We start from the raw sequence: 17,464 nt of genomic DNA, 5'->3' as shown, positions 1-17,464 counted from the left end.
AACCGGGCAGAACGCCACCCATCTAGGCAGCTAGTAGCGTGCGCAAGGGGACAAGCAGCCCAAAACGGTCAGCAGACAAAGGGGCAGGCGTCCAAGCAGGCAGCAGACGAGGGGCAGGCGTTTCAGCCGTTTCATCAGTTACGGCCGTTTCAACAGTTACTGTGGAGAGGCGGCAGGTTCCAGCCTTGGAGAGGCTTGTGCAGGGCCTCTGGAACGTTGGGCAGACTAGGGAAGACTAGGAGTTCCTTTTTGGAAGAGTTGAAGACATTCTAGGAATGTAGTCATGCCTTGAGTGCATGAACTTAGGGACTTGTATAGTGTAGCATTTATTTACTCTTAGTGGTTAGAGTAGTATAAATAAGTAGTCATTGTATTTGTAATACATCCATCACCATATCAATACAAGTCTTTCTTCCAAAACTGCCTTTGTGTCTTTCTTCTTACCTCTCTTAGCGATCCATATTGTGAGAGGCTTACTTGAGTTTGCAAGATCGTGAAAGAATCGTGAGCAAACTGTCAAATGCCGCACGGAGTCTTTTCTAGATTGAAAAGGCCGTGACAATAACACTGTCAACTTAAACCATTAGTTCTACAATTCTACTATGTGAGGGGTGCAAAAGTGGAGCAAAAATAGCCGTTTCCTTGGTTCAGTAAAATAATTGCTCACAATAGCTAATCAAGTTTCAACATACAAGGCAGGTTTTTTGTAAGAGTATAAAACTTGAACACACTCAGCTTGGCTTTTGCAACTAGCGGTGAAGGACCCTATAAAGAAAATCTGATAACTCAGAGAAGGGTGTATCCAGCTATGATTACAAATCGAGAAGTCAGTTAACATGCCAAACTGAAAAAGTATACATGTCATATTCCCTATAGTTCATTTTCAACACTAAGATATGGTAATGTACAGAGGAACCATGTGTTATCTAGCCCACCAAGACGGAATAGATTTGTTGATCAATGTGCCAGCACTAGTGGTTGACTCTAATCTGCAATTAGATATGAATTATTCTTTAAAACAATTTACAAGTTTTGCACATAAAGCTCGAAAAAAAAAATCATGACAAATGCAAGTGAGAGAGATAGAGACAAACTTTGAGATCTCTTCCACTGCTTTCACGACTTCAACAGAATCTGTTTCTAGCACTTGACCACCTAAAATTATTTCATCTAGAATGATATGCATCTGCATAAGACAAGCATCCATTAGACACAACAAATATGCTGATTGATACCCCAAAAGGCAAGAGAAATAGCACTTGTAATGCATTGCATAGGATGAAGCTTGATGTAAAATTGTGAACGAGCCCAAGCTTTTACTACTAGAGCTTTAGAAGCATTAATTAATTATGTTATGGAAGTGACCATATGTGAATTAGAAGTTATAACACTTAAAAGTCCCAATGGTGGAGAATATTGGGAAAAGTGGAATTGTCTGGAAAATAGTAGTCCATCTAAACATCTTATGCATTGTAATGATCAGAGTTTGTCATTGAGGGAGCATGAAAGTTCTGCAACTAATTAGCAACAGAAGTTGATTTCTGAGACTTATTAATGATATATTCCACCTATGTATCCAAATTGGTTTCTATACACGGATATTCATGTTTCAAAGATAAGTATATAAAATACAACAAATAGGTTAATGCAATACTCTTACCTTGCTATAACTGAATACTACATCAAGCTCATTGGTTTCTACATACGGATATTCATGTTTCAAAGATAAGTATATAAAATACAACAAATAGGTTAGTGCAATACTCTTACCTTGCTATAATTGAATACTACATCAAGCTCGCATACACTTCTGAAGCATTTGTCCAGAGTTTCTACAAAAACTGCTATAAAGAAAACAACATCATCACTTAAGCAAAGTTACCTAACTTAAACATGAAATTAAAAAATGTGTCTTCCCACAATAAAACTAAGCATAGTTAACTTAAACATGAAATTAAAAAATGTGTTTTCCCACAATAAAACTATGTAAATAGTGGAAACAAGTACCTTGTATTAAGTCGAGCATGGCCAACTCATTCTCAGAGTTATCAAATAGAAACACGAAATATAAGGTAGCATAGTGCTTATACACGAGCCTTGTATCCTGGAAAAGATATAGTAATGGCTATCATTAAAATTTACTCTTTATAGTTGAGAGTATAAATTACTCTTCTTAATTTGTACATCACAATGAGTAGTACACAACCATTAAAAAAACAGTAGCATGTAAATTGTTGCCTAAATGATAGTATCTACAGGGCTCCACTTGTCCTATTTTGGTACATCATTTTTTATCTGGTTTTAGTCAACATTAATTAGCTAAAATTTTACAATTCAGATGGAGTAAGTTCTCTACATGTATGTATTTACTCACTCGATGGAAGAGGATAACTAACATACAACAATAAACCAAAGGTGATGGTATAGAAATCAAAATTTCGAAAGTTTTATGTCTGTATTTCTGCGAATTTGCACAGCATCAACGATTCTATTTAGATAAAGTGTCCTTGTTATATATATCGTGGAAATCCTTAAGTTTAAGATCATAGAGTTACGTACAATCCATACATAATTTTCTCATATAGCAAATGCCTGCACCAGCATTAGATAAAGTTGCAGAAGGATACTTTCATAATCCGAATAGTAAATGTGGGAAGAATTACTAATTGAAAATTTCCAGACAATCAAGTAATTACCGGACCGAAAATTGCCCCTAAGCTCCGAATAAAATTGCTCACATTGTCAGGCCTGTTGCTTAAGACTGAAAAATGAAATCCAAAACGAAGAAACAAAAACTCATTCAACTGAACGAAATCTCAGTTTAATCAAATTGTGTGTTTACCTGTGTAGACATGGCGGATGAGCTCTTGTTGCTTCTCCACTGGCTAATTCCAATCCCAATAACAAATTTCAGCGAAAATTGAACAGGATCGAATCAAAGATAGATCTTAGGAATAGAAAAAAAAAAGATAATTATGAGCCACAAACCTGAAATTCGTAAAATTTCGAAAGGCGAGGCTTGCCGAAGGTGTTAATCACCATTACCGCCTTTATCATTCTTCCTGTAAATCTCACAATAGAAGAACTGGCAAAGCTACTCTTTTGTCTCGCTCTCTCTACTCAATTAATTGTAAAATTGAATAAACGTAAATTAAACTTTTGGTCCTTTATTTGTTGATAAAGTCATTGACTCCTTATTTAGGGAACTGTTGAACTTTTTTTTTCAAGCTGTCGACAGTCATATTCTTATATTTTGTGTCGCCCTGCCTTTCGATCGATACACAGTTGAGGAGACCCTTATAAAAGAAAAAAGGGCCCTCGGCCAATCCTCAATCGACGCCCAGATGGAAAAATTACGATAGAAATAAAGCTTGAGAATGAGAATTGCTAAAATCTTTCTTTTTTAATAAAAAAGATCGGGTTTCTAAGCTTGATATGGGAAGTGGAGGTTCTGGAGACAGGCTACCTGAGTACGTTTTCAAATAGCAATCCATCGCGTCGGTAATAAGATAGAATTGTCTACGCATTTTTATCTTTTCTTTGTCAGCAAAATCAATAGTGTTGTTCTCGCTTACTTTTCAACGTTATTCAAATTCATAACTATTTAAATAAATTTGATTTGTATGTGTACATATTTCTCTCTAAATATGAAAAATTTCATTTTAAATAATTGATGCACTTTGTAACTACACATAAGATTTTCAATGTAGTAAAAGCTGTTGAAAAATCAAAATATTCATGAAATTGAAAAGACAAGTGAAGCAACATAGAATGAAAACTTTCTAATTGATAAAAGATCAAATCATAAAGTCGAGATTTCTAATTACAACAATCAAAAAAATTATGTATATAGTGAAATATTATAAATTAGGGCCGAAAAGATAATGCGTGCATGAATTTTATTTTTATCTTATAAGAATATAATATTATTTAAAAAATATCACTAATAACAATAAATACGACAATTAAAATTTAAAAGTATAGTACAACCAAACTAATCCTTTTTCTAATTCTCAACCTTCCTATGTCAAAAAAGGAAAAAAAGAAATTTGCACTGTATGACCACTTATTAGTATTCGTGCTAGCCAAATGAATTAAATTTTGAGTTTTATAATGGTTGAATGAACTTTTTCATTGGCAAGCAAATTTAAAATGGAAATAAAATTTAGATATCTGTCTTAAAACGGCCATTTGTGCAAACCTCGTAACCTAACTCTTTGAATAGGGTGTACTTGGACTTCCCTTCATATAAATAGGTTAAAAGTTAAAACACATCTCTTTTTTATAGGGCCAATTTTTAAGGCGCTTTTTGTCCAAGAAAAATAGTCCCTTCTTCTTTCGGGGTTTTAGCAGGGTTTTAGACAAAGTGCCTAAATCCGCCTGTTCTTTTTCAATTAGTTCTTGTCAAGAAAGAATAATTCTTACAGAAATTGTAGAGCAATGGCATCGGATACATTAACTTACACGGACTCGATGAACTTTAAGGTGAGGGAACTGTTGAAGGAGGTTCAGTTCGAATGCTCGCCGGAAACCACTGCAACTGTGGACAATGTTGTTTCTGGCATAAAAGAAGCAATTGATAAGATCCCCGAGGACCAGGTCAATCTCTTTCTAAAACCTTTATATCATCCTTAGAACGAAAACGTAATTTATGTAGTCAAGAAATAGTAGTGGTGAATTAGAACTTCTTTTTCTTGGATAAAGTAAGTGGTAGTAATGACAACATCGAGAAGATGCAATAATTCCAAGAGGGACAAGGAAAAAAATTCACCACCATAGGCTAATCCAAGATTTTGAAGTTTCAATTCAATTTGTGGGTGCATTAGAACTTTTTTTTTTTGTGTAAGTAAGTTGTATTAATAACAGCATCAAGAAAATGCAAGAATTCCAAGAAAGTGCAAGAATTCCAAGAGGACAAGAAAAAAGAAAAACTCACCACCATAGGCTAGTCCAAGATTTTGAAGTTCTAATTCAATTTGGGGATGAATTAAAGCTTTCTTTTTTTGATGAAGTAAGTTGTATTAATAACAGCATGTAGAAGATACAAGAGGGACAAGAAAAAAAACTTAACCACCAGAGGCTAATCCAAGATTTAAAGTTCTAATTCAATATGTGGGTGAATTAGAACTTTAAATCTTGGATTAGCCTCTGGTGGTGAGTTATTTTCTTATTCAAGGAGTTCTGAAATATGCTGAGTTACTAGTTGACTCCACTGCTCCACTCCTCTCTTTTAATTCTTGTAATCATTTTGTTGACAGGTTAAGGCTAACTTGGCGCCGGGGTTTGTTAGAGATATCAATGCGGATAAGGTGGAGTTCACATTTAAGAAGCCAAAATCTTTGGAAATTGGCGGGAGTTATTCTATACATTGTGTTACCAAACGCGATCTAAATGTTGATCTTTTTCTTCACTTGCCAAAGGTGTGCTGTCTATTTCCTCTAGAAAGCTATACTCTCGAGTGTCTTAAAGCCCTACTTGATGTGTATTGTATTAAATTATATTGTAATTTATTTACTTTTCACTTTGATGCTAAGTTAAAATGTTTTAATTTGTTACACGATAATATAAGAAGCTTGGTATGTAAATAAGAAAATTCACATGTTTGAAATGTCAAAACTTTAAACTTTTAGCTCTTTCTTAGTCTATGCAATGGAGAAGGATTTATAAGCTATGAAATGTGAGAAAGTTCAAATTTCTTGAAGTCCAACTCCATTCAAGAGTTTGTTTAACAGCAATGCAGGGAACATGATGAGTAAAGCAAGCTATCTGGTTTCCATCTTCTCCTTATAGCTTCTTTTTTTACACAATACATGCCTTGTAAATTCCTAACTATGAATATGGAGAAATTGAAAGAAGTTTTACTTGATGAATCCTAGTCGCGGGCTTATCTTACTGGAAAAAAGTGGCCTGGAACACACACATGTAATGGTGGTTTTATAGTTGTGATAGACCATAAGTTTTTGTTCATGGGATCTGTCATAGGTGAAAGCTCATTTGTCGGTATGCTGAATGAATAGTGTGAAGATCGTACCTTATGCTTCATGTAAACATAGTTGGGACTAATTGATTTGGGCGAAATGATCATGCAGGTCTTATTGTAAATAACCACATTCATGATATGTTACTTTTCTGAGTTTCTGGTTGTGAGATATCTTGTTCTTTTTCAAATTTGTTCCTTTTGGCAGGAGTGCTTTTATGAAAAAGATTACCTAAATTATCGATACCATGCCAAAAGATTCCTTTATCTCTGCAAAATCAAGGAGCAGCTGACAAAATCTCCATTAATCAAAGCTGTGAGGTGGTCTAGTTTCCAAAATGAGGCTCGGAAACCTATTCTACTTGTCTATCCAGGTCGAGTCAAATTATCTTCCATACCTTCTCTTGCTTCTTTGTGGGCAAAGTTTTCTGGCGTTTACTGCAAGTTTCAGATGTTTATCTGACTTGATGTTCTTTTGTTATTGAAGCTGTTAAGCTTATTGGAAATGCTGAATTTGTTGTGAGGATAATTCCTGCTGCAACATCTTTGTTCAGTCCAACAAAACTACGCCTTGAGCGAAATAATATCCATACTCTCAAACAAGGTTTATATATTTCGATATTTTGTCAAGCTCCTGTTCTCCTATTGAATTGCTTCTTAAACATTGATTGCACTTATTTCCACTTCTAGGAGATGCTTTACAAGCAACACCAAGGTACAATAATAGTATATTGGAGGATTTGTTTCTTGAGGATAATGCCGAGTTTGTCAAAAGAACTTTCTCTGGATGGAAAGAATTGGGGGAAGCCTTGATACTGCTAAAGGTATTTTTTTTAAAAGGAGCTAATATGGTCCAATAGCTTACTTTTCTTAGTCAGAATATTACATCAGTTGCATATCTGCAGGTGTGGGCTCGGCAAAGGAGTTCAATCTATGCTCATGATTGCTTGAATGGGTTTCTAATCTCTATAATATTGGCCTTCCTTGCAACAAAGCCTGGTAGGCATCATATCAACAGTTCCATGAATACAATGCAGATATTTCGTATCACATTGGACTTCATCGGTATGTGTTCTGTCCTCTATCCTGGTTTTCTTGTACTATGTTACCTGCACAAGAAGAAGATAGACCATGTTCTGGATTCAGACATAGATATGTTAGGCTTCTGTTGGAAAATGTAAGATATTACATAGGATTAATAATTAGAGTTGGTCGAAAAGTTAAAGAAATTCATGAAAGCCTTGAGTATGCCAAGAATTCCCTACTCTCTCTCGCTTGTTGCTAGCCGATTACTCCTTAAGCATCCCTTGTTTTCTCCTCAGCTTAATGGGAAGAACTTTATCATGACCTTGTGTTTTTGCATTGAACAAGATGAGAATAAAATTCCTAGGTGCAGTGTGTTAGTTCATCCTATGACTTATGGGCATCAAACTCTGGTGTGTGTAGTTCGTAAGAGAAGTTATGCCTTGATTTAAATGGATTGTATTACGGATTATCAATCCCTTGATTTTGTACACTTGAGGATTAGCCTCCTTTTTTTTTTTCTGAAACTGCAGATTAGCCATTTTCCGTTATTTGTTTCTCATTCACCCACGAAATTCCAATAGGTATAGAAAATTGGGTGTTGTTTGTAAAAACCCATATCTTTTTGTGAGTTCTTTAACTTATGGTGTACTACTTGTATACCGGTAATTTTTTGCTCATTTGTTGATAAAATCTTATTGCTTGATAAAAAGAGAAGTTCATAAACTTTCTTTGACGAATGTTTGATTTTGCTGGGATTATAATTTGTAATCCTGGTAACAAAGCACCTCTTAAGTCATTTTGATAAGAATGTTTTGCTTGCCTGAAATAGGTAAAAAGTTCTGCTTACTACGTTAGATGCTTAAATTAATTCTGTTTTCTTAGAATTTGTCTTGCAAAGGAAAAAGGAGTTATCAGGCGGATATCTTCTGCATTTGACTTGAAAACCAATTGCCCAACACTTAGACTCGCAAACATTTGTTAACAACCTTAACATGAATATTAACTGAAGTCATGGGCATATTTGAACTCAACTTTTGAGATTTTAACAAAGTAGTGGTGCTAAATAATGTGAAGAGTTTCTCTAGAACTGATGACATTATTTAACATGTCCGTTCCAAGCATTTGTTGCTGTGGTGATTTTGTTTTTCTCCATGTTTTATCTTTTCATTTAGTGGAGTTGGCTAATCATGGCAAGAAAAATATCTTAATTAATGTGCTCTTCATACTTATCTTTTATTTGGTTGAGTTAGAGAACAATTGTAGTACTAATTATTTCTCTGTGTTCGCAGCCACCTCTAAGACATGGGATAAAGGGCTTTTTATTCAGCCCCAGCATGAAAAAAATGCTTCAAACAAGGTTTATTACTTCTCTTTGTTTGGTGATTACAAGTTATAGTTGTCAAGGGAATGTGCACGAGGCTTTAAGAAGACATACTTGCCAGAAAGAAGTGTGTGATAGATTATAAAGATGTATCTAGTGTTTCATGATTAACTTAATTCGAAAGATTTCAAGGATCTAGTTAGAAGTAAAGTCCAAGACATTTTTGATAAAAAAGAAACCAACAATCAACAAGGTGCAGAAAATCTATTAAATCACCTGGTACAGAGAATGGAGCTTCACCTTTCCAGGCAATGTACATGGAAGAATGTCAAACATGTTCCCCCCACCTTATATTGCATCAATTCATGTTCTTGTTTGATTGTCTCAGCTAGATTACTATATTTGTCTTTGGTTATTATGCTTAAAAAATCTTTATTCTGGGCTGATAACCAATTGTTACTAATCCCCTTTTTATTAGTTGTCTAAATAGGTGACATGATCAAAACAACAAAAGCTTTAAATTAGGCCATTCCTCCATTTTTATGCATTCTAATTTTTAGGCGTCAACATCTAAAAGCCTTGTTACAAATGCCATTGTTTGGTCTTTGAGAACTTGCATCCCACTATGTAGTTGTAGTGGCTCCTCTTCATAAGATGCATGAGTTCCATTTTGGTGAATTACTTCAACTTCTTATTTACTCTTTCTTGTCTCCAAGGAATTGGGACAAGTCTAATAATTTAAATTGTTGTTGTACGGTGTACCATACTCATGTTAAGTTTCAAATTGTAGGATATGCAGTTGTTTCCTGTGGTCATTTGCAATTCATTTGAGGACTTCAATTTGGCATTCCGTCTGTCACACAATGGTTTCCAAGAGGTGATTTTCGAGAATTTTAAAGTGCACATTCAGTTAATTTAATCTGAATGATAAGTGCATTGCCATATTGATCATAATGATCTAACTGCTAATAAGAATGGAGAAATAATAACACTATCCTTCCTCCATAGTTTGTTTCTTAGATGGTCAAAAAAAGTGAGAAGCAGGAAGAATTATATTTCAAGTCTGATTCATGTTCACTAATAAAATGTTTTGATTGCTTTTATAACTTACAGCTGCGCCATGAGGCTGCTTTGGCAGTTAATTGCATCAACAAATGTGGAGATGGTGGCTTTGATGAGCTTTTTATCACAAAGATTGACTTTCCCGCTAGATATGACTACTGTGTGAGGTGCATCAAATGAACTGTTTGTATTTGCTCTACTAGTAGTGTCTTCGAAGTGAATTTCCTTTTGCTATTATCGGAGTCCTGAATTGTGGTGGCTACTAAATGATGCTTAGTGGAGCTAGTCACCCTATAAAATAATATTTTTTAAATATCTATTTGAAAGATCTGCAATACACTATGTCCCGCTGGTCTTTAGCGCTTTTATAAGGGGGATGCAACATAAGGGGCTTTGTTTGTTTTTAAGTGTGGGGTGGGGTGGGTGGGGGCGCTAACAAGAATGGGTCAAGTACTAAGTGACTAACCTAAGTTTTCGATCACAACTATTCATGGAAGTGTAAATGTCTTATTTTGGTTTTGTTGTTCATCACCAAGATCACTTATATTGTGCTTTGATCCTCTAGGTTGAACTTGAGGGGAAACCGTGAAGTTTCTAGCTCAGGATACTGCTTAGACGATGAATTTTGGAGATCTCAGGAGCAGAAGGTAGTCTCCCTCATGGACCAAGGTTTGAGAGACAGATCTAAGTCTGTTCGTGTTATTTGGAGAAACACTTCATCTGAATGCAACTTTGAAGAGGTATGTGTATATTATTGGTCATTCTTCAACTAAGATATTGTGGTACATAACTGATCTTATTATGGAAACAAACTATTCTAGGGACTGTCAGAGCTAGACAATGAGCCATTGCTCATTGGGATTTCTGTCAGCTCTGCAGAGGCAGCATTTAAAATGACTGTCGTAGGTCCTAGCCCTGAGGAAAGAGATAAGGTACAAGTCTATCTCATTGATTATCCAGTTAACTTTTGTTCACTTTGCTTTACTCATACATACTGCATGATATCCCACCAGGCTTTAGAATTTCGGAAGTTTTGGGGAGATAAGGCGTCACTTCGACAGTTTCGTGATAGTAAAATAGCTGAAGTTGCAGGTTAGGTCATAGATAGACTTCTGTTTCTGCTTCTGCTTCTACCAGACTCGGAGACTGTTGAAATTGATATTTTTTTAAATTTCTATTCTGTATACTCCTCAATTACCAGTATGGGAACATGAGGAGTGGCAAAGGCATCTCATCATAAAAGATATTGCCGAGCATGTTTTGTCTAGGCATCTTTCCATTCCCAAACAAAAAGTTGTTCCTATTGTGGATCAACTTGATTTTTGTCTTCTCCACAGGGATGTAGGTACGGTCATTATTGCTAGTTACTTTCAGTCTTTGCCTTCTCAAGCTTGAAGAATGTTCCTTGTGAATAATGAATTTTATTTTTAGATCCTATATCTTTCTCAAAAAGTTTGCTGGTGGCACTTGAAGAGCTGTCAAAGCGTTTGCTTCAGCTGAATGACATTCCACTAAAGGTGTCGACTGTGCAAGCTCTAGACTCAGGTTTCCTTTTCTCTACTCTTAAGAGTTCTTTCATACATATATATTCGATACTCCTATTACTGCAAAAGTGGTTCGTGCTTACAGTTAGTCACAGCTGCTAGGTTGACATCTGTCTTTCCGCCCATGCCTCATCCTCTGGCACATGAGAAGAGTGTTGCCACAAAACTAAGGAAGCCTATTTCAACCTGTATAAATCCAGTTGAAGTTATGATTCAGGCATGAACAGCTATCCTTGAATAATTTTGTTGTATAGTCTGCACTGAATCCCCAAGAATCTTAAGGATTTACCTCCCCCTTTTATAATAGCTTGAAGGATCTGGAAGTTGGCCGATGGATGAAATTGCAATAGAGAAGACAAAAACTGCATTTCTTCTTAGAATTGCTGAGAGGTGGTCTTTCTTGAGTTTATTTTTTATGGAACAATACTTTGTGTAAGCCAACATTTAACTCATTTGAGTGCACCATTCTGGCAGTCTGCAGAACAATTGGGGGATGATGTTTACAGCTACAGAAGATGATGTAGATGTTCTAATGTCTGGCTATGCATTCCGCCTTAAAATTTCTCATGAAAGGGCTCTTGGTCTGGTGACTGGGCAAAGTAAGACAGTTTGTGCCTGTATTCTTTACTCAAATAGAAAATTTCCCTATTGTTATGGAACTTTTTATCTAATATGTAAAAGACAGCCTGTAGTGACCTACTTCTGTGTATTGATTATGGATGATTTTTTTCCACAGGTAATAACAGTCGACATCAATGGAGCCTCTCTGCTGACAGAAAACTTCTTCTGCAACACCAACATGCGAGCAAGATCAATGCTTTAAGGGGTCGTTATCCTATATATGGACCAATAGTTCGGTAAGGACATGAGTTCATACTCCATGCCCGTTTTCATCCTCCTTATAGCTCATTTACGTCTTTGCTTTGCAGGCTAGCTAAAAGATGGGTCTCTGCACATCTATTATCCACGGTGCTGACAGAGGAGGCAGTTGAACTATTGGTTTCAAATCTTTTCTTGAGACCTTTGCCATTTGAACCTCCTTTCTCCCGAATAACAGGATTTTTGAGGTTTAATATCTGTCACTCAGCATTCAATTTTACTCAATTATATTACCGGTTACTTTCTCTTCCCCACTTCTTCACACTCAAATACTATTTGGTTAAAAGTTAACTATCAAGAACAAAAGAATTACAATTTGGTTGCTTGGAACACACATGTGCTCTTCCGAAAACCTAATAAGTTCCTGCAAAATTGTGGGCGACTGTCATGCGTGCATCAAATAGTGTTCACTTTCTGTTGTTGTTTCAAAATTATCTTTGCTCTTTCACATTTATGATGGACCTCTTTTTTATTTTCCCTTGTGTATGTTTGTATGTGTCACTTGCAACTTATACTTCTTTCACAACACAGTAGAATGTTGTGACCTTGAATGGAACAGCTAACTTTTTGTGCATTTGATGCTATCTGTTTGAGGGTAAGAATGTGGTGGGTCTTCAGGTAATGTAATTATGTGCATGATTTATAGGGAAGGAGGTGGAGGGCTAAAAAATGTGCATATGTGTAGAGCCATGGTTGGCTGTGGTGCTGATTGTTAGCAGATTTTCTTTTATGAAATAGGCAATGGCTCTTGGCAGTTAAATAGTAGTAGGCTCTAATTGCCACTAATATAGTAACTTCAATTGATCTTTAATTATGATTTTACATGGTCTTAGCATTAATATGTCCTAATCATATGATCAGTTGATGTATTTGGTCAAATTCCTGGTGTCATTGCAAGTTGTTTGAGCCCCATGGCATATTCGGTCGGCCAGCCGTGGCACTTATCTGGCTTATTATTGATGATTGTACTGTTTTGATCCCCATAATCATGGCCAATTGCTATTCATTTCTGTTTTATGTTGCCTATTGCCTCCTGTTCTTCACTATTACTTCTTTTATTACCAAGGTCACTTTCAAAGCTTCAAATATAACAGCTATGCCAATTCAAGTTTTACAGTAATGGTAGGAATACTATGAACCACTAACCCCCGAATTTTTTTCATTCCTAAAACTTCACTTCTTGCGATCTTTTTCATTTACAATCCCAAGTTTGATTGAAGAACACTGTGAGAGAATATTTATCATATTATTTATTGGGGTTGAGTGTGGTGCAAAAGCTACTTCTAAGTTCTAATTGCTTATGAATATATGACTCTACAATATGAGAAGCTTCAAGCCACTTCCGCTGTCCGTGAAACTTTAACTTGATGCAGACTGAGAAAGAATTGTTGAAGGTGCAGATCAGTTTTGTATTTAAAAGTTCCAATATGATATTGGGGCTTGAAGCTAATTATAAAAAGTAAAGGACTCAACTTAAATAAGAAGTTTGCTTGTACCTTTATAAATTTATCAGTTCTACATGACAGCTTGTGCATCTATATCAAAGAGCAGCAGATTCCTCAAAAGAACAGAAAATCTAGGGTGGAAGTGCAGTACTTCTCCCTGGTAGTTATACCCGTGTAGGCTAGAAGATCTACATAAGACAAAAGTTACTGACGTCTGTAATCACGTCAAAACATACTCGTGAGCAGTCAATTGATATAGTGTCCTGCAAACCAACGTTTGAGCTCTAATAGCTGTGTTCTTTTTTCATGCTTGTTTTTTCCCCTTTTAAATTCCCCCGTCCTTTTATGTTCTTTGTTGTTTTTGAGGTAAGAAATGGATGAAATCTGAAATGGTGCTTTCGGTTTCAAATTTAGTTATAAACTCTGTTAGTTGGTCACTTTTTCTTATATTCTGTATCTTAAACAGGTTCTTACGATTATTATCGGAATATGATTGGGCCTTTTCTCCCTTAATCGTTGATTTTGATGGTGACTTTTCAACTGAGGAGAAAAATAAAATTAATGTAAGTACCAAGCCAAATGATCCATCTTTGGAGGGTGTTCCATGCTCTTATCTTGTTTTTCCATGTATATTTTTTTATAATTCAGAATACTATTTGCATATGAAATTTGACAGGAGAATTTCATGAGAAGTAGAGAAGAGCATGAAAAGGACACACAGAAATCAAGTCCTGCAATGTTTTTAGCTACTAAATATGACGTTGCATCTGAAGCTTGGACAAGATCCTCACCAACTACAGCAGTAAGTGTTCCTCAATGATTGAACACTTGTATTAAATCTTCTCCTGTATTTTATGGAATCTTGTTCACCTAAGCATATTCTTATGCTTTTACAGAATTAAGGGGTTGTTTGGTAGAGAGTATAAAAATAATGCTCAATAGAGTGTATTAGTAATGCTAGCAATAGTTTTACTTGCATTGGTTATGCATAGATTATTTCTTATGCATTGTTTGGTTTGGTGTGTTAAAAGTGGTATGCATTGTATAAAAATCTATGTTTACAAGAGTATCCTTCACAATTATGATGGAAAAAATGTAAAAAGTGCTTTTTGAGGGGTAATTGAGTCATTATTAAATTTTTTGCATTGCTAATACCTAGAAATTCATGGTATTAGTAATACACTCCTCAATAGTCAATACACAATAGAGTGTGTAACTAATGCTTACATTAGTTATATATAGCATGAAAAAATGCTCAAACAAGGGCCTACTAATACACATTAGCTAATGCATGCATTATTTTTGCTATTACATTCTACCAAATGACCCCTAAGTGAAGAAACATAGTGTTTTGCTTCCTAATGTATATATATTGCACCCAAATAGTTAGCACATGTTTAGAAAACACTGTAGATTAGATGTCAACTTAAGACCATTGTCCCTAGAATGTATGACCAAGGTTTCATTTGTAGAAAAGTGGCCTCTGGAGAGGCTCATGTTAATCTTAGTTTCCATCTGCAGACTACTTTTTGCAGCTGCCTTACTACCATATACATACTCACAACAAAAGTAATTCTTAATTACTATATGCAAACCACATGCTTTGTCAATATTGTTTGTGGTTGAATCATTTAGGAGAAAGGAGAAGTATTTCATATGATGGTAACCATGATCTGTCCTGTACATATTTGGACCAGTGATGTTACAACTTCACACTTTGGCTAAACATGTGCATAGGATGCTTATCAAACATATATACAACACAAAATTACACCAGATCCACGTTTCCACTTCTTGTGCATCCTTTTCTCTTTTATATTCCTAGATTAAGAAAAGTAGCTAGAAGTAATTCTCTTAAGAATTTTTTTTTTTTATGGTAAACCTGTTGTCAAACCCACCAAGGAGCTCCATATTGATCCTATTCCTCCTTATCTCTCTTGTTGGCTCGATTCCTCAACCTTATGGTTGGAGGTGGAGGGTTCTTACCATTAGGTTATCCCTCGCATCTCAAAGTCTTCATAAAGTCAATCGGGGAAGTTTAGCTTGGGACATGACTACCGAAAAGGATAAATATTGTTGTCTTATGGATAATGAGATATCACAATATGAAGAAATCAAACAATAAGATAAAGCATTTAAACCTTCTATGGAACCAGGGCCTGTAGTGTAACACAATCTGTGCATGTATACTAGTTTTTAGGAAATATTGTCGTTCATGGTCTTGAGAACAAACTCCTCTCATGATTGTTTTGTTGATAAGTTTTCACGATTGTCATGGCTTTTTTTCTGGCATTAATGTGGGTACCGATGTGTACTAGGAGCTAAGACGACTGGTGGCTTATTCAACTAGCAGTGCGAATTTGTTGACCAAACTGATTACGCAAGATGGATATGATTCTTATGGATGGAAAGTATGTAAAAACATCAATTTTCCAGTATCTGTGAACTTGTTTGCTACGACGTGTCATTCATAGTGCTGTTGATGTTTATCCTGCAGTGTCTTCTCCGCACGCCTCTGAGCAACTATGATGCTGTTGTTCTTCTCCACAGAGATAAATTGCCCTACCCCCAGCATCTTCTCTTTCCATCCGAACTTGAACAAGGTTCTTTTTCTCATCTTACTTTGTAATTGCATTTGTTTCCACATGATATCTACCTCTATTTCCTCCCCCATTTTCACCCATTAAGCATTGAAACTCCTGTACTAATTAAGAGTCTGAAACACTTCCATTTTTTTTTCTAGAGCGATGTGTGGTGCGTGGGCATGCATCCAAGATTTTCCATCCTTTCTTTTCTCCTCGAGACTTCAAAGTGAACTCTGGGGAACTGAAAAGTAAGCTGATGGTGAATTTTGATCCAGTAAGGTGCTTTATTGCCGATATCGAGGCAAGTACTTACATTTGCTGATATTTTTTCCACTGAGGTGCTAGTCAGTTATTCAATCCCTTGAATCCCATCGTTCCTGTGATTCTGAGGATCACCCATTTCTTCTTGCCCATATGTGACCCATTTCTTCTTGCCCATATGTGATGCAGAAAGGATTTCCCGATGTGGTCAAGGTTTGGTACGATGCTGTGGGTGGTGATGCTCTTGGTCTTACACTAGGAAAAGCAAGTTCACAGGTATGCTTTCTAGTTGTATTGAAGTAACAATGATGGTTTAGTAACAAGATTGTAATTGTGGTCTGTTCTCCAGAAACGGAAGCATGATGACTCCGCGGAGGAGAGCACAGATCTTTTGAATACGCTAAAAACCATAGGCGAGGTTGGGAAAGGCCTTGTGAGAAGTATTCATGTTGTCAAGGCCCGAAAGGCGTGATAATTGAAATGTTCAAAAGAATGTACACTATGGGTATTGTTATCAAGGTTACCGGCCGGTAGGGAGCTCTTCAAATTTTGCAGCACAACTTTTGTACATGTGTAGTCTCTTGTCGAAGAGCCAACAATCACTTGTATTTGTAATTGTATTGAGAAATTCATTTTATAATTCGAGAAAAAGAAGAAAAAAGAGAACTGCATGTATTTTCTTTTATTTCAATTTTAACCAATTGAGCCACTAACAATTGTTTGATGTAATCCACAGAAACCTACGGGTACATTGCAAGAGGGAGATGGTAGAAGTATGAATTTTACGATGATTTTTGTACTTGTACAGATTAAATTGAGGATTCGGATAAGTTGACCGTAATCGTACCTTGGTTTTATGAAAAATATGTTGTATTTATTATAGTCAAGAGAAGTCTAAAGAAGAAGTATTTCAAACGCTTTTCAAGACAACATAGCCATCATAGTGAAAGATGAGTGATACACTTTTTAGTTTTGGTGTTTCAAAGAAAAACTATTAGAATTAAAACTTTACAAGTGAGATGGATGTATTTTTTTTGGTTTGGCAATTAGGTTGTCAAAAGAATATGTGTTGCCTCTAATTAAGTTGTCAAAAGAATATGAAGAAGAACTAAATCTAATTAAATTGTTATATCACTTTTCTTATTAAAATTGCGAACTTTTATTTAAGTGTATAATTGTTTTGATTAATTAAGAGGGTCTTTTTAATATATAAAAAAAATAAAAAAATTTCAAACCAAATCGTTTTACTATTTTGTATATTAATAACATGTTAAATTTAATATATAAATATAACCTAGGCCCTAGATATTATAATAAATATTTCATCAAATAATACGGCAAAATCTATTCAAAATCTATTCAAG

The 17,464-nt window shown here is 35.5% G+C and overlaps 2 protein-coding genes across 3 annotated transcripts; one reads left to right on the top strand and one right to left on the bottom strand.

The window, feature by feature from the left end:
* Positions 1-620: 620 nt before the first annotated feature.
* LOC101260097 (AP-3 complex subunit sigma-like) lies at positions 621-3,373 on the bottom strand. Of its 2 annotated transcripts, none has more exons than XM_010318066.4 (7): positions 2,989-3,373; positions 2,843-2,885; positions 2,697-2,761; positions 2,008-2,104; positions 1,771-1,841; positions 1,095-1,186; positions 621-989 (listed from the first exon to the last, which is right to left on the bottom strand). In XM_010318066.4, exons 1-7 carry the CDS (start codon positions 3,055-3,057, stop codon positions 923-925), a joined length of 504 nt encoding a protein of 167 aa, XP_010316368.1. In that variant the 5' UTR covers positions 3,058-3,373; the 3' UTR covers positions 621-922. The 2 variants fall into 2 exon arrangements, with proteins under 2 accessions (XP_010316368.1, XP_004232409.1); XM_004232361.5 differs by having other exon boundaries at positions 1,771-1,844; positions 2,989-3,168.
* A 913-nt stretch (positions 3,374-4,286) lies between these two features.
* LOC101260390 (uncharacterized) lies at positions 4,287-16,964 on the top strand. Its single transcript, XM_004232362.5, has 26 exons — positions 4,287-4,599; positions 5,259-5,420; positions 6,186-6,351; positions 6,465-6,581; positions 6,668-6,801; positions 6,883-7,042; positions 8,293-8,360; positions 9,115-9,201; positions 9,438-9,553; positions 9,952-10,126; positions 10,208-10,318; positions 10,400-10,478; positions 10,588-10,731; positions 10,818-10,931; positions 11,026-11,147; positions 11,238-11,320; positions 11,405-11,529; positions 11,667-11,787; positions 11,860-11,997; positions 13,721-13,817; positions 13,931-14,056; positions 15,573-15,665; positions 15,752-15,857; positions 15,998-16,140; positions 16,290-16,376; positions 16,450-16,964. Exons 1-26 carry the CDS (start codon positions 4,441-4,443, stop codon positions 16,570-16,572), a joined length of 3,156 nt encoding a protein of 1,051 aa, XP_004232410.1. The 5' UTR covers positions 4,287-4,440; the 3' UTR covers positions 16,573-16,964.
* Positions 16,965-17,464: the final 500 nt, after the last annotated feature.

The sequence above is a fragment of the Solanum lycopersicum genome, chromosome 2 (genome assembly GCF_036512215.1).
Source record: "Solanum lycopersicum chromosome 2, SLM_r2.1".
NCBI lineage: Eukaryota > Viridiplantae > Streptophyta > Magnoliopsida > Solanales > Solanaceae > Solanum > Solanum lycopersicum.
Note: the sequence above shows the minus strand (reverse complement) of the source record. Positions and strands in the feature narration are given on the sequence as shown.

Bases quoted from the DNA above. Each gene is read 5' to 3' on its own strand.
- LOC101260097 (XM_004232361.5), bottom strand. From the start codon at position 3,057: ATGATAAAGGCGGTAATGGTGATTAACACCTTCGGCAAGCCTCGCCTT. The intron at 2,762-2,842 runs GTAAACACACAA...TTCATTTTTCAG, and splicing joins CATCCGCCATGTCTACACAG to TCTTAAGCAACAGGCCTGAC. The intron at 1,845-2,007 runs GTACTTGTTTCC...TTTTCTTTATAG, and splicing joins CATGCTCGACTTAATACAAG to CAGTTTTTGTAGAAACTCTG.
- LOC101260390 (XM_004232362.5), top strand. From the start codon at position 4,441: ATGGCATCGGATACATTAACTTACACGGACTCGATGAACTTTAAGGTG. The intron at 10,732-10,817 runs GTACGGTCATTA...TTTTATTTTTAG, and splicing joins TCTTCTCCACAGGGATGTAG to ATCCTATATCTTTCTCAAAA. The intron at 11,530-11,666 runs GTAAGACAGTTT...TTTTTTCCACAG, and splicing joins TGGTCTGGTGACTGGGCAAA to GTAATAACAGTCGACATCAA.